The sequence below is a fragment of the Rhamphochromis longiceps genome, linkage group LG11 (genome assembly GCF_057381845.1).
Source record: "Rhamphochromis longiceps isolate RC_006_pf linkage group LG11, R_longiceps_female_GT1.1, whole genome shotgun sequence".
Taxonomy (NCBI): domain Eukaryota; kingdom Metazoa; phylum Chordata; class Actinopteri; order Cichliformes; family Cichlidae; genus Rhamphochromis; species Rhamphochromis longiceps.
Window position 1 is genome coordinate 4,386,824 of NC_140567.1, and position 15,057 is coordinate 4,401,880.

A 15,057-nucleotide genomic window follows, 5' to 3' on the forward strand; every position below is an offset into this window, starting at 1 on the left:
AATCACTGCACCAGAGGAGCACCATTTAGTTATAAATCTTTTAACATCCATAAAAAGGCTAAAAAAAGAACCCCAATTACTAATAGTAAATCTTCAGTAATTTTAAAGATTGATATTTTGCCAAATCAGAGGGTTGTTTTTTTTAATTTACACCCTTGAACTCAACTTTGAAAAAACTTATCTCAAATGTTCTGTTCAAAGGAATGCTGACAAATGTAGGAAAGTCCAGTATGTCACGAGTGACAATCCAAGAATACAGATTGCAGTAGCCACGGATGAACAATGATTAGCAACATAAAGTTTTTAAGGGTGTTCATATGCTGTTAATATACAGAAATTTCTGCTATTTCAGGATTTGGAGAAATGCCTACTTTTTAAAATTGGCTTCTCTTCCTCTTTTGGAACTAAAAAAAAACAGATGTAAGGGAGTGTGGTCATTTTGTGTGGTTAAATCAGCTTATTGTATCTCTCCTAATTTAACGGGCAGCTATAAAGTTGCTACACAAAGCATTTAAAATACACCATGAAATATAAAAGCATTTCTTTTTCTTCTGTACAAATCATCATCTTCATCATTTATTTACTACAGTGATCTGAGATCTGTGAAGTTCCAAAGCTGTTCGGAGTGGCTTCATTTTTATCGTCAAAGAAAAAATGCTCTTGTTTTACAATGCCAGCTGTATAGGTTGATTATGGTTTGCTTAATTAACATTGCTTGGAAATGAAACTCCATTCTGTAGAGACACTACAGACCGCTTTCTAAATTTTCTGTTTAGATTGTGTTTCATTTGTTATAATAGCTCATCTTTATTGAGTCCCAACAGCTTACTGTATCTTTAATGCTATCCCACTTCAAGCCTCCCTATAGACAAACACAGACACACACAGGTCATTTTGATTAATCCGGCACAGGTTTCACATTGTGCTAGTTTCCTTGGCTACACTAAACAAAATTGCTGTCAGGATCTCTCTATGTGAAATCCATATTGAGGTCCACGACAGAGATCCAGTTGTGCCTGCTATCAATTTATAGTGCCATATTTACCTTGTTGTTGTTTGAATTTACATCTGAGAAATTGGTTCTCATTATCTTAAGTCTGTGATTTTGCAACTGCTATGTATGCATCCAGACAGGGCGCAAAATGCCAGCTACACTCAAGAACACCAGGGCCAGCGCAGATTTTGGCACAAAACATCTGAATGGAGTCACCCAGCTTTGAAATAAAATGTTTGAACAGATAAAACCAAGATGCACTTGTGCCAGAATGATAGAGAAAAGTATGGAGAAGGAAAAGAACACACATTGAGCCAAAGCATTACACATTGCCTCCACCATGTTTAACAGGTAATCTTATGGGCATGGGCATTCATGGCTGCCAGTGGAACAGTGCTATGCTACTGCTGATAGAAGTAGTGGGATAAATTCTGAAGTGTACAGGGTTACACTTTCTGCTGAAGTTCAGACAAATCAGATGGCATTTTATAGTGCAAATGGATTACGACCCAAAGAAAACTACAAAAGCAACCCAAGAGTTTCTCAGTCACACGATCTCAGTCAAGCAGAGCGTGCTTTTCAGTTACTGATGACAAAACTGAAACCCACAAACAAGCAGCAGCAGCATCTAAAAGCGGCTTCAGTAAGGACCTGGCAGAACATTTCAAGGGAGGAAACAGCATTTGGTGATGTCCGTGATTTCCAGACTTCAGGCAGTCATTGCCAAGGATTTTCATCCATTTAAACCAATCCTTACATGCAAATCTATGTTCATTTGTCCAGTTACTGTTGAAGTTCTGAAAATGGAGGACTATCTTTAAAAATAGCTTTAATTCCTAAATCCTTAAAACATGACTTTTGTTAAACCCCTTGAATTAAAGTTGAAGGTTTGCTGTTTAATTGCATATTGACATTTGATTTAAAATCCACTTTGGTGATATAGAGGCAAAATAAAATGTAAGAAAAAGAAAAAATTGTCATTTTCCATGGATCTAAACTATAGCCACAAAAATACCACAATAGGTTTATATTCATTGTGTTTCAGAAAGCAGAATATTGCCAATAGTGTTGCCTTTTCTTTTTATAGTTTTTATAATAAAATTTTGAATATTTGCTGGGTCAGTCTGGGGGTTTATGACAAACAGCAACTGCTTTCCTTTTGACTGCTAGAACACAAAATACCGTGAAATGTATATGAAAGTTTTTGCAACTTACACTTGAAGGTTGCCGAACACATTTCTATCACTTTCTTCAAACTTCTATCAGTTGAACCTGTTTTCGTCATGTCTTCATGTTATTGTGTTGTTTCTTTGTTCAGATCTCCCTTGAACATTCTGCCTTTTGTTTTTCATAGAACACCTTAAACAATGGATTCAACAATTTCCTATAAAGCACCCATTTGAAGTTAATTTGTTCACTCAGCTGAAACGATTTAATTTTCACTACAAGAGGAATAAAGCAATGTAAATCTGAATGATGCCGTTTACCATTCTAAAGCTGTTTTCCACATCACAGCATGTCAATATGGTAGTACTGATCTTTAACTACTAAAAGCAGCAAAGCTACTCAGTGAAACGCAGTCCTTCATATAATGTAAAAAAAGACAGACAGAGAGAGAGAGAGAGAGAAGAGTTTAAAAGAAGAAATGGGTCAAAAGTGGAATACACTCCAAAGTGTCTCAGACAGCAATACATAAGGTAATTGTTCTGGCTTTAATAAGCAAACACAAGTACAAGTAGTGATCATAGCATTTCTGTCTGTTGCTGGGCCCTGATAAAGTGGATTAATGAATGACTGCAGGTGTTGACTTTTTTGTAATTAATAGTCTTATAATTGGACAAATTAATGTGCTGCCGGATGAAATATGGGAGCAGACATATGAGGAAAACAGTTGTCTCTCAGGAGGAGACCAATTTGAACTCACATAATGAAGAAAAACTTAAACTAAATCACAGCTTCCCTCCTTCCATCTGCTGCTGTTCGTCTTCTTGTTTGTCTACAGAGCCCAAGTCACCACAGTCGTTCTCATTTTGCAGCATAAACAATAATAGCTGAGTGAGATTTCTCATCATGCAGATAAACAGAATAAGTATAATCCAGTACCATTGTGTGATCAGATTTATATCTTGTCCTTTCTCTGTTTGCAGGTTCCTGTGACTCTCAGGGTCGACTGACGCAGCCATGGGCCAGTTACTGCGTTTTTGAAAGAATCTATACTCCCCCTCCTCTTCCTTCTTCTTTCCTCACCACACTGAGCTGGAAGTTGACTCATCCACAGTCAGAGAGAGGTGTCTCCTTCTATTTATCCACACACCATGACAAGCATTCTTCTTCTGGTTCCTGGCCAGGCAAGGTGGCCACTCCCAATGCTATTCTTGCATATTGCCCTTTTTCTGCTGATGAGGGGTTGTTGTCATGCAGCCCCCTCTGGCCCAGAGTCTGATTTGTGTTCCACAGTAGTCCAAAGCCGCTTTTTTGGCTTTTTCCTGTCTTCTTCAGTGTTTCCCGCCGTGCCTTGTTCCTGGACCCTACAGAACCCCGATCCACGACGCTACACAATCTTCATCAAAGTGACTAAACCCACTCAGCACTGTATGGCGCAGCAGCTTCGCACATTCCAGTATGATTCCTTCCTGGAGACTACACGCACCTACCTGGGCATGGAGAGTTTTGATGAAGTTGTGAGGCTTTGTGATACATCTGCGCCTGTGGCCTTCCTGGAGGCTGGGAAACAGTTCCTACAAATGAGGAAAGGACATCCTAGGGCTGATATGGCAATCACAGAGGGAAATGGAGATTTCAAGACAGAGTATCTGGTGGTGGGGAAGCGCAACCCTAGCATGGCAGCCTGTCAGATGCTGTGCCAGTGGCTTGAGGACTGTTTAACCTCCAGTACATCCAACAGACCCTGTGGCATCATGCAGACTCCATGTTTATGCTGGGACCAGCCACCACTACTGAGTGAGGGTGATAGCTGCTATCACAATGGAGTTTATCTTGAAAACTGTTTACCCAGTGTGAAAGAGAGTGGAAAAGATGTTGAGATAAATGGTAAGTAGAAATGCGTTCGCGGTTGTTTTTGCTAAAAGTATTTGATTGCCGTTGATTCACTGTTAAAATATCAACTGCATCTCTTCCCAAAAAATCCCTGCCTTCCTGTAAAATGAGGAGAAACAAGGAATGCTTTCAACAAACTATTTGCACTAGATTGGTCTGTGGCTGAACCTCAGTAGGTCATCAGTGGTGTTTAACATGGTGCTCCCTCCAAAGTAATGGAGAGTGACATCAAAATGACATCTTCAGTGGCAATCAAGCTGGAGAAAATATGTATTATTTGTGAAAAGTGAGAACAATTGTCCTCGAGTGCACTGGCTATAGAAGGGAGAAAGAGGCAAATGGAAGGTTTAAGGTGTCATCTGATGTAAGCAAGATCTGTGACCTTGCACCATATTTCATCCTTCTGCGGTCCAGAAAGAGACATTTGATCGGCCTCCAGGAAGCTTTTGGGAACAGAGGAGAATCAAGTGGTGCTGATACTGGATAGCTTTGAGGATACTCAGAGCTGGGGGGAGGGGGAGCAAAGAGGAAGAGAGATGGAGAGAAAGACAAAAATGCATTGGGCTGGCTGAGGGCCTGTGGCTTGAAGTGTAATTGTCTGCTGCTTGAACCCAGTCCCCCCCCCCCCCCCCCCCCTCCCCCAGCAGACAGGATGTGGCCTGACATCTCTATCCCGGCTTCATCAGGACTATGGCCAGAGGGATGGAACATTTCTCACCCCCTCCATTTCAACCCCCTAACCTTTCCTCCATCTATCTCTCTTTTTTCTCTGTTCCCTCACTTACTTTTCCTAATCAGCCTGTGGCCTTATTTCCTTGGCCCTCCTCCTCCCACTTCTCCTCTGAGCCACCATTGCTGCCTCCCCATCTTTCCCTCCCCAGGCTGATAGTGGGCTGATACTGAGCCAGTCGTGGGAAGCCAACCAAGCAGAGAAGATGTTGTGGTGGGTATCTCGTGCCTTATCCTCCTCCAGTCTCCGAAGCAGCTAATATCCCCTTGCCGCTCCAGCCTCCTCTTCGCTAGTTATCATCCTTATATAATCCTGCTTATGGTGCTCATCAGTGGGGTGTGGGCTGTTTGTGCCTTAAGGTGTGAAAAATAAAAAATAAATATAACATCCACTGTTGGCTTCTGTGGCGATAAAGAAGGACACATTACGGCTTTTCTCCCTGTTTGCTTCAGCCCATCCTGGCAAAGCATCTCATAGATGATAATCCTATGTTCAGAGTGAAAGAGTGACATTGGAACTGTGTGAGACCTCAAATGGAGGAGGCAAGCAGTCTGTGAATATTTGGTTGGATTGGTGACTGGTAGAGTGAATTGGAAGATGAAGATAAAGAGTGGCTGGGGAGATGTAATAGATTCTGTGTGAAAAGGTCGGACTGTCAGATGGTTATGGCCAACTGCGCAGCAAAGAGGGGACCAGAGGGGTGATGGCTGTGAATGATGGATGAAGGAAAGACAATAGGCATAGAGATGAGAGAGAGAGGTTAGGGGAGGATAAAGGAAAGTATAGAGGCTGAGAGGTGAGCTGAGAGGTGAGATATTTGAGATGGACGAGGCTTGATTAGGATAAATGTTGTTTGCAGTTAGACCTTTGTAGTCTCAGGACCCTCAGTAACCAAAGACTTCCTAGATTATAATCTGTGTTCCAGCTTCCTTCACTCCCTCTCTGCAGGTGTGTGGAAGGTCCTGTCCAGCAGCACACAAGCTTTGCTCATGTCTAGCGGATGGATCCTAGATGAGGAGTTTGGCTTCTTATAGAGGGTTCTGAAGCATTTCCTTGTCCTCATACAGCCATAAGCATAAAAGGTCACCAAAGTAAAACTACAAAGAAAAAGGGAATTTATCTGATTGTCCTGGTAGCTTGTAATCCTTTAATTCTTGTAAATTAAAAATTTATGCAAAGCCCAGCTCTTTGCAGTGTTTGAGAGCTGTTATCTGCTGCCTCCTATGGGTAGCTGTACAATCTCAGTGTGTGCTGTTCGCAGTCAAAACATAATCCAACATTGCACATTGCATTTTACCTCGCAGAGTTACTGTTTAGTGGTACTGCAGGAAATAGCTTATTTATTGTGTAGTTAAGCAGAAGGCAGAAGGTGGGTGTGGAATTCATCAGATTTTCATCAGGGGAGGTTTGTATTTCGATACAAATGCAAATGATGATTGCCTTGAAGTTAAATTTAGTATAAGTAAGAATAATCTTACCCCACTTTTAACCCTTACTGCCCTAGAAGCAGCAAACTCTTATTAAAACACAACTGTACAATAAAAAACACAAGTCTCACACCTTAATTGTTACATATCTGCATTTCACAGATTTGCCAGTAAAAAAAAAAGTAGTTATCGATCTTCAGACAACAGCGATTCCTAAAAATTTGGGTTTGAAATATAAACCAAAAGATAATGCACTAATCAGCATAGCTTATAAACCCATATTATCATCACAATAGAAAATACAAAAAATATGAAATGTTTAAACTTGGATATTTAACTGTCTTGAAAAATATGACAGCAACCTGTCTGAAAACAGTGGGCACAAAAGACTGGAAAAATAAGTGCTATTAAAAAGAAAAAAGCTGATGGAAATTCTTCTTGTCAATTAGGTTAACTAGCAACAGGTCAATAGCAAAAAGAACATCTCTGAGAGGGAGAGTTTCTCTGCAGTAAAGACAACGAATTAAATTTAATAGATATTTCACTACAGTTGAACACATGCAGTTTGTTGCAATGAATTTCAACAAACTGTATCTAAAACAGTTTGTGGAACAATTTCATAATTCTGTTCATACTAACAGTAATGTAAAATTGTGATGACTTTGATTATGAAAATCTGGAGGAATCTCTGTGTGCTAAGGACAAATCAAATTTTAAATCTTATTTTTAGAAAACATAGATCCTGTGTTGTTTTCAGTGCTCAATTCAAAAGTCTGCATCACTGATTCATAGCAGAAGAGTCCAGGCGCCAAAATGAGCTAAACAACAGGTTGGGCAAAGTGTTTTCCTTCAGCCCAATCTGCTGTATATGTGTTAAATAAAATATGGGTTTCTGAGATGTGCAAACTCTACACTCTACTTCGATTTACATTTTGCATACAGTCCTAACTTTTTTGGAATTGATGTTTTATTTGGCAGGTGTGTAAGACTTTTATTTAGGAAAAGGTGGCTCAGCGGTCACGTTTCTACACATCAAGTTTTATATAGGACACCCTTTCTAAGCAGCTGCTTATGAAGTCACTTTGCTACTTCCCTCACCTTTCATGCTGTATCTGTCATTGTGTCTGGTGTTACTGGTGGCTGCTCTGCTCTGTGTTGCTGTTCCCTCCCTGACTTTGGCTTTCTATGTATGCATATGAGAAGGTGGGGCATTATCAGAACAAAGCAATGCCACCAAATATATATTATTGCATCACTGCAGACTATAACGATGTTAGTTTTAATCTGGAAACTTTCTCTACGCCATTTCCAAAATCGTTTATGTAGTCATTCTTATCCAGGCTCTTTTTGTGGATGTGTATGTGGCCATTTTTCTCTCCTTATTTTTCATCGTCCTAGCCTTTGTCCTGCATTCAAAGCTTGATTTGGTTGACTACATTTGAACAGGGGGAAACAACCATAAATCACCAAATCTGCTCCAGATGTGGGCTGTAATTCAGTGGTTTCAAAATGAAAAGATGCATTAATGAATGTTTTTGTCATCTTGACGCCACCCTCTATGGTGTGGATCAGATTCAGGAACTGTGAGATTAATGGACTGTGAGCCGCCCATCCGACTGTACTGGGCTTTCACTGGGACTGTTTTGTTTTTTGTCATATGTATGCTGTTGGTCTCATTTGAAAGAGGCTATAATAAAAAAAGGGTGTGATTAATGATCGTTTTAAAGATGTTTAAAGAAAAGATTAACAAGGAAATTGCAGAAGCGAGTGCTATTGATGCCTCTTTTTATTTGTGCATTCAACTCCCATCGATAGTTCCTTCTGTTCAAACTCGATGACAAATGAGTGTGGCTGGCCTCTAGCAATCACACTACTATGTCAACACTATCATTAATAGAAAGCTCTTAAACTGTAGTGACTGGGATGTGGCCTTTTGATCCAGAGTAGAAAGGATGTCAATCTGAGAGAGTCTCACTTTCCCTGTGACCATGAATATTGGTATGAGGTATGAGCTTCCTCAGTTTAGAGAGAAAATGTTATTCTGAAATCTAAATGTCCTAACACAGGAACGGTTAGGAGTCTGTGTTTTACACATAGGAAACTTGCTGCTTCTGCACTATGTGAGAAATCCTCAACCTTTAAGATGAGAGGACTGATGACTTCAGGGCTATTTTTGGAATGTTGTAATATTCAAGCGGTCAAAGTTAAAGGTTTTGCAACAAAAATGATGCCTGTCGGTAGCTTCACTGCAGTGATATTGTCCCTGAAATTCCATTTTGGTAGAACTCCAATAAGTGGTTGTGCATGTGTGGTGGCAGTGTGAAAGGATTCATTTGTTAGCCCTCAGTGGACAGCAGGGGAGGCAGTGAGTGATTAAAGGATGTATTGGAGCGATGTGAAGAGATGAGAAAGCACATGACTCAATTTGAACAAAAGAGACACATTTGAGAAAGTGCCAGAAGTGCCCAATAAAGTTAACTGAAGGGAAGGACAACAAAGGCAAGTCCTCTGTGATGCCATGTGATCATCTGAGTCGTGACCTTGGTTGCACATCATGCACTCTCACTTTCAGCTTTTCAATTTTCAAGCGTGAAATATTTAATAAAGCAGAAAGGCTTGAAAAATAACCAAACAAGGACACGGTGTCACAGATGGAAAGCACTCTGCACCAAGACACAGAGAGGTGGCTCAGTCACAGTGTAACCCAACTGAAAATGTTCAGGTCTGAAATCAATATTACAGAACATCTTAATACAAAATTCATCAATTTATCCACGCAATGTTATGCTAGATCTGAAAATGAATTATTCAAAAGTTGCATTTCTTCTTAGAATTCATCAAAAACCATTACTGTGGATGGATCTGCTTCAAGGCACGTGTTTTGTTACAATGCTAGTGTGTACTGATGTAACTATTGCAACTCGAACTCTCTTGCAGTCACTTGTGCACTTGATCATGTTAAACAAATGTTAAATAAATCAATCTGTCCTTCCTCACTACTGGGTAATACCATAGTAATTACTAATGTTGGTTGCACTGGTGAAACGTGAGGGACATTTTACTAAGGATTAGTAAGTAGATTTGTGCATTTGTCAGCTTTATCGGTCTGTCTTCTTCTCTGGACTAAAACTTTCAGCTGCATAAATATCCATAAAATTAACTGTTTACATTTTGTTCCCCCCCAAAAAGTCCTGTTTGATGTTCTCCAAGATTCAGAGGTTGGGGATGGGGGTTGTCACCAATAATGAAACACTCCTCATAAATCATTTACTCAGCTTAGGGGCACAGATGGCCTTGAGCCGATTTCAGCTGTCATACAGTCAGATGCAGACTACAACCCAGAAAGGTTTGTCAGTCTGTCACTGGGAAAAATTAGTTACAAAAAACTCATAAATGTCGGCTCCAACGTTATCAGTGACGACTCTGTTTTATCTCTCCTTGCTGTCTCTGGGTAGACTGAGAGGTGCTTACCACTTTTAACCAGGAGTATTTTCCAGATAATTGTATTTTCTTTCAGTTGAAGTGTAGGGTATTTGTATATGGAAAAATACCAAGCGTGAGTAGCTGTAATAAACTTGTATGGTTTATATTTACATTGGCCCGATAAATCCATTGGTAGCTGATCCCTACCAGCTAGAGATCAGATGGGTTAACAGATGATGTCCAAAGGCAGTAATAAAGATTACTGCATTCATATAACAAGTTGACAGAAGTGAAATCAGACTCGAAACTTTTTTCTTTTTTTTTTTCTTTTTTGCCCTTTCCTTTTTTTAAGTTTACTGCTTCAACTGCCAGAATCACCAACTCATCAATTCCACAACTCTTATCACACCCTAATCACTGCTGTCTGGTGTATTGATTGTGATGGATGGCTAAAGAAATAATAAAAGGCCAGAATGTCTAAAAAAGTGACAACATGTGGACACAAAGTGAAGAAGAAATACCTTTGGAGCCTCCTGCTTGGCACTTTTTTCTTCTGTTGCTGGCAGGCCGGCTGTGGGTTAGGAAGATGAATGTGAGCGCTGTGTCTGTGCCTCTGCATGCTTCTGCGTGGCTGAAGCACATTGTTGCTAACCTAAGGGATTTCCAGCCCACCTCCATAGGAGCAGCGAGGAATTCTAAAGCAGAGATAATGCATTAACTCTTCTTTACACCCATATTCATTAATGCATACATCTGTGCATGCACTTGTGTGTTGCATAAAGCATGCAAACACACATTCATGGTGAAACGTCTCGCCAGAAAATGGCACCTTGTGACTGGGTGTGGGTGGCTGACTGCGACAGAGGGTAATGGTGATTTTGTGTATCTGTGTGACAATGAGTGGAGAATGAGGTGTGGTGTTCTCTACAGGGGCGCCGTGTGGGTAGGAATAAACTGAAACGAGATGGCAGAGAAATGCTGTGTTCTGGTGTAGAGGTTGTTCTACCTGCAGAAAGCCCCAAGTTGGTTTGAGAGTGTTTTCTTATGGACTGAGGGAAGGGAACGTGATTAGACAAACATGTTGAAATTGCTTTCACTTCTTTAATAGCAGGTATAAGGACAGTGGTGCAGTGCAAGGGGTTGGTCACCACATTTATTTCTGAACTGTTTAATATTCATCAACAAACTACTTTGCAGTAGGATTACATTGCATTTTAGTTCAGCAACAAGCTAAACAAGCAAGTTTCAGAAACTACAAGATTTCAAATGAATACTGCTAGTAATAAAGTATTATCCTTTCTGCTGTAAGATTTCCAAATAGGTATGCAAATATAATGCTTAACAGATTTATTAGCCCACCACCCAGTATAGGTTTATGACACAGTAGGCCTGATAATTACCCGAATATTTTGTTATGTTTCTGTAATGGTTGATCCACCAGTGAATCAAAGTTATAGTTCTCATTCTAAAATATAATTATTGTTGTTATTCAGAAAAAAACAGAAAAAATAGTAAAGCACATTATAATTTTTTGATTAGGGTTCCAAAATACATTTAATTACTTTCATTACTGAACAATAAATAAATAAATAAATAGTTTTGCTGTTTGAATCTTATGCTTGATTCATTTCCATCTTCTCACTGGAACAACAAATTTTTATTTTGAGCCAAAAATGTTTGAGTTTAGTTGTTTTTACTATAAATGGCCTAACAAGCTGTTAAGCACTGTAGGTGAAAAAAATCTAACCTAATCATACTGAAGGCCTAAATAGTTCAGTGTGAAGAGGTCAAGTCTGGTCAGTTTGGTTGACAATTCTAACCAAAGTATGTTGAAGTGTTATAACATCTGGAATTCATCAAGTTGGAAAGATTGAGGAGTGTTGAGTATCTGGTATGATTGCAGCTTTACTGCTTTGCTTTCTGTTAAAGAGCTGCTAGATCATCATATACTGCTGCTGCAGGGATGGTGACAGTATGAAACAGGCCAGCATAAATGCTGGAGCCATCACAAAATATGTAACTGTACAGAATAGAATAGAATAGAACTGACCTTTATTGGCATGTACATTGAAATTGTGGGTAACCTGGATTAATTAAATATCTGGCCTTTAAACCTCCCATGTCTGTGACCACAACACTTATTTTATAAACATGTTGGTTAGCAAACATTACCTCTGATTATTAGCAGGATAAAGACTCTTTATCTCTTTATTTGAATATGAGTTCAGCTCTGTAGCTCCCAGTGCTGAAAGTCTAAAGCAAATACATAAAGGGTTACTGTGAAGTTGGCAATGTGATGTACAGTAAAGTGCAGCAGTAACTCTTACAAACGTATCTACTCTCTGCTCAGTATTTCAGCTGAACTCCTAGTTTTTGTATACCGAAATGGAAAAACCTACAGAAGAACTGCAAGGGCAAAAAAAAAAGACTTTATTTGGAATGAAACAACTTAAGGAAACTGTTTGCCCTGAGACGGTAAACAGACTGTTAACTTTATAAAATTGTTTTTGTCGTTAACATTAATTTGATTTTATTTATCTTCCACCTCTGATGTTAGGCACAGCTTTGAAAAAATTACCTCAATAACTACAAATGCAGCTGTTACAGAGCTGGTTTTATTGGTTGTTTTTCTAATATTTTCTAATAAGATAGTAATTTAATAATGCTAATTAATAATTCACTCTTATTGCCTGTTCTTATCTTCAACATTATGCTGCTCTGTTGTTTGTTAATTGCCCCTTGGGGATAAATAAAGTCTTCTGATTCTGATTCTGATTCTAATGTAAACCACAGAATAATCAACACTATAGTCCTTTTGCTGAATAAAGACTTAATTCAATAGTGAATGATATTCTGACTGTGCATCCTTTTTTTTTTTAATTTTTGAGGGGTATTTAATAATTTAGGCTAACTGATGAATTTAGAGTGAAAAGCCAAAGCTCGTCCCCTTGAAACTGATCAGAGTAGGACACATGAGATTCACCACAGTGAGATCATTACCATCAGTACAGTGAGTACATCAGATATCTTTCCTGTAAATCTGTGCTCCTCTCAGCCTTCACTTCAAAACTATGCACTTCATTTCATTAACTATTCATCTATATCTTTTACTGATATAATAGCTAATACAATAGGTCATTTTTATAATTATAGTAGCTCTCATTATATTGAAGACAGTGAGAAATCTGAGGTAGTTTTTAAAAAAAAAAATTTTTTATCCAACATAGCTGCAAAGGAGTTAAATTGGGTTTGGGACTTTTAATTGGATCTAAAACATCAGCTGATGTCAGTTTTTGCTGTCAGTTCCTGTGAGCTGAAGAACTTTCCTTCAAGGGTCACCACTTAAAGTGTTCTCAGATTGGACTGCAAAATTCTGACTCATACAAAAGAAACTGAGAGAAAGAACAAGAAAAATAGAAGTAATAAAATCCTTAAAAATAAGCGATTTTTAGACTAACTCTATACAGAGATTCTAACCTTAGTATAGCAAGTTAATAATTATCCGAACAGATAGTCGATTGTTCATTTTCTTAATCACTTTCAGGGCCACTTCAGGGCCACATGGTGCCTATCTGTGATTGGATGAGATAGGTTGACAGCCTATGGCAGTGCCACCACAGACAGACAATGTTCATACCTATGGCCAGTTCTCAGCAAGAGAGTTCCAGGTTCAAACCCTCTGGCCTCTATGTTACAGCCTGTGATAGACGAGCAGTCTGTCCGTGGTAGCCTCTCATCCACTGATGCTTGAGATAGGCTCTGGTCCCGCCGCAATCCTGAGTTGGATGGATGGAACTACTGGACTGATTGCCATTTCACTTTGGCTATCTCTGTTGCCCAGAGGATGATTTGATGATTCTGTGATCTTCCTGCCTTTTGCTCTGGTGCTATCACACAATGAGCCTGATTTGTGTGTTTGGGTTTTGTTTTTGTTTTTTTGCTAAATGTCTCTTTTAGATGTCCCTATTGCCAGTCTTGGCAGCCGGGGGCCAGTCCGCCAGGGCCTCCGCTCCTGGCCGCCACCCGGCACACAATGCACCCGACCCCTATGGCGCCTCCTGTGGGTGGTGGGCCTGCGGGAGGATGGGCCCATGTCTCCTCTTCGGGCTGTGCCCGGCCGGGCCCCATGGACTAAGGCCCGGCCACCAGATGCTCGCCCTCGGGCACCCTCCCCGGGCCTGGCTCCCCGGTAACCTTATCCCGGGCAGGGTAAACTGTTCCCTTGATATTCTTTTCATAAGGGTCTTCTGAATCGCTCTTTGTCTGGTCCCTCACCCAGGACCAATTTGCCATGGGAGACCCTACCAGGGGGCAAAAGCCCCCAGACAACATAGCCCCTGGGATCCCTGGGACACACAAACCCCTCCACCACGATAAGGTAGCGATTCAAGGAGGAGCAGGATGCTTATCCTTGGGGCAGGATGAGTTCCTGCCCCAAGTGGAGGAGTTCGAGTATCTCGGGGTCTTGTTCGCAAGTGATGGGAGAAGGGAGCCGGAGATCGACAGATGGATCGGGGCTGCAGCTGCAGTAATGCAGACGCTGCACCGGTTCGTCGTGGTGAAGAGGGAGCTGAGTGTAAAAGCGAAGCTCTCAATTTACCGGTCGATCTACGTCCCTACCCTCACCTATGGTCACGAGCTGTGGGTAGTGACCTAAAGAACGAGATCGCGGATACAAGCGGCAGAAATGAGCTTCCTCCGAAGGGTGGCTGGCCTCTCCCTTAGAGATAGGGTGAGAAGTTCGGCCATCCGGGAGGGGCTCAGAGTAGAGCAGCTGCTGCTCCACATCGAAAGGAGCCAGCTGAGGTGGTTCGGGCATCTGACAAGGATGCCCCCTGGGCGCCTCCTGGGTGAGGTGTTCCAGGCATGTCCCACCGGGAGGAGGCCCCGGGGCAGACCCAGGACACGCTGGAGAGATTATATCTCTCGGCTGGCCTGGGAACGCCTTGGTATTCCCCCGGATAAGCTGGAGGAGGTGGCTGGGGAGAGGGAGGTCTGGGCCTCTTTGCTTAGGCTGCTGCCCCTGCGACCCGGCCTCGGATAAAGCGGATGAAGATGGATGGTCTCTTTTAGATTAATTTCCATTTAATCTAACCAGTCCCCTCAGTTTTGTGGATAAACCTGTTTGCAACATCTTTTTTTTTTTTTTTTACATGTTTGCAGTATTTTTTTTTACTGTAACTCGAAACTGTCAAATAAGTCAAATAAGACACTGATGAAAAGCTAAAACCAAATCACTTTCCCTGTTGGTTTCTCTCCTTCCCTCTTGTGGAGAGAGCGCTAACTAAACAGGTACTCTTTTCCTTGCCTATAAAAATGAGGATTCACACTAAGCTAAAATCATATGAGTACAATTCTGACTCTCATATTTATACCACACATGCATCTACACTGAAAAAAAGTCTAACATGCAGTCATTCATTCAA

General features: G+C 40.7%; 1 protein-coding gene across 2 annotated transcripts in view; it reads left to right on the top strand.

Annotated features, from left to right (window-relative positions):
* LOC146658437 (adhesion G protein-coupled receptor B1-like) overlaps nt 1–15,057 on the top strand; it is a 211,937-nt gene that overhangs the window by 45,038 nt on the left and 151,842 nt on the right. For both annotated transcript variants that reach the window (XM_085422057.1, XM_085422056.1), the window contains one exon: nt 3,142–4,045. In XM_085422057.1, coding sequence (XP_085278183.1) covers nt 3,310–4,045 — 736 coding nt within the window. In that variant the 5' untranslated portion in view covers nt 3,142–3,309. The remainder of the gene's footprint in view (nt 1–3,141; nt 4,046–15,057) is intronic.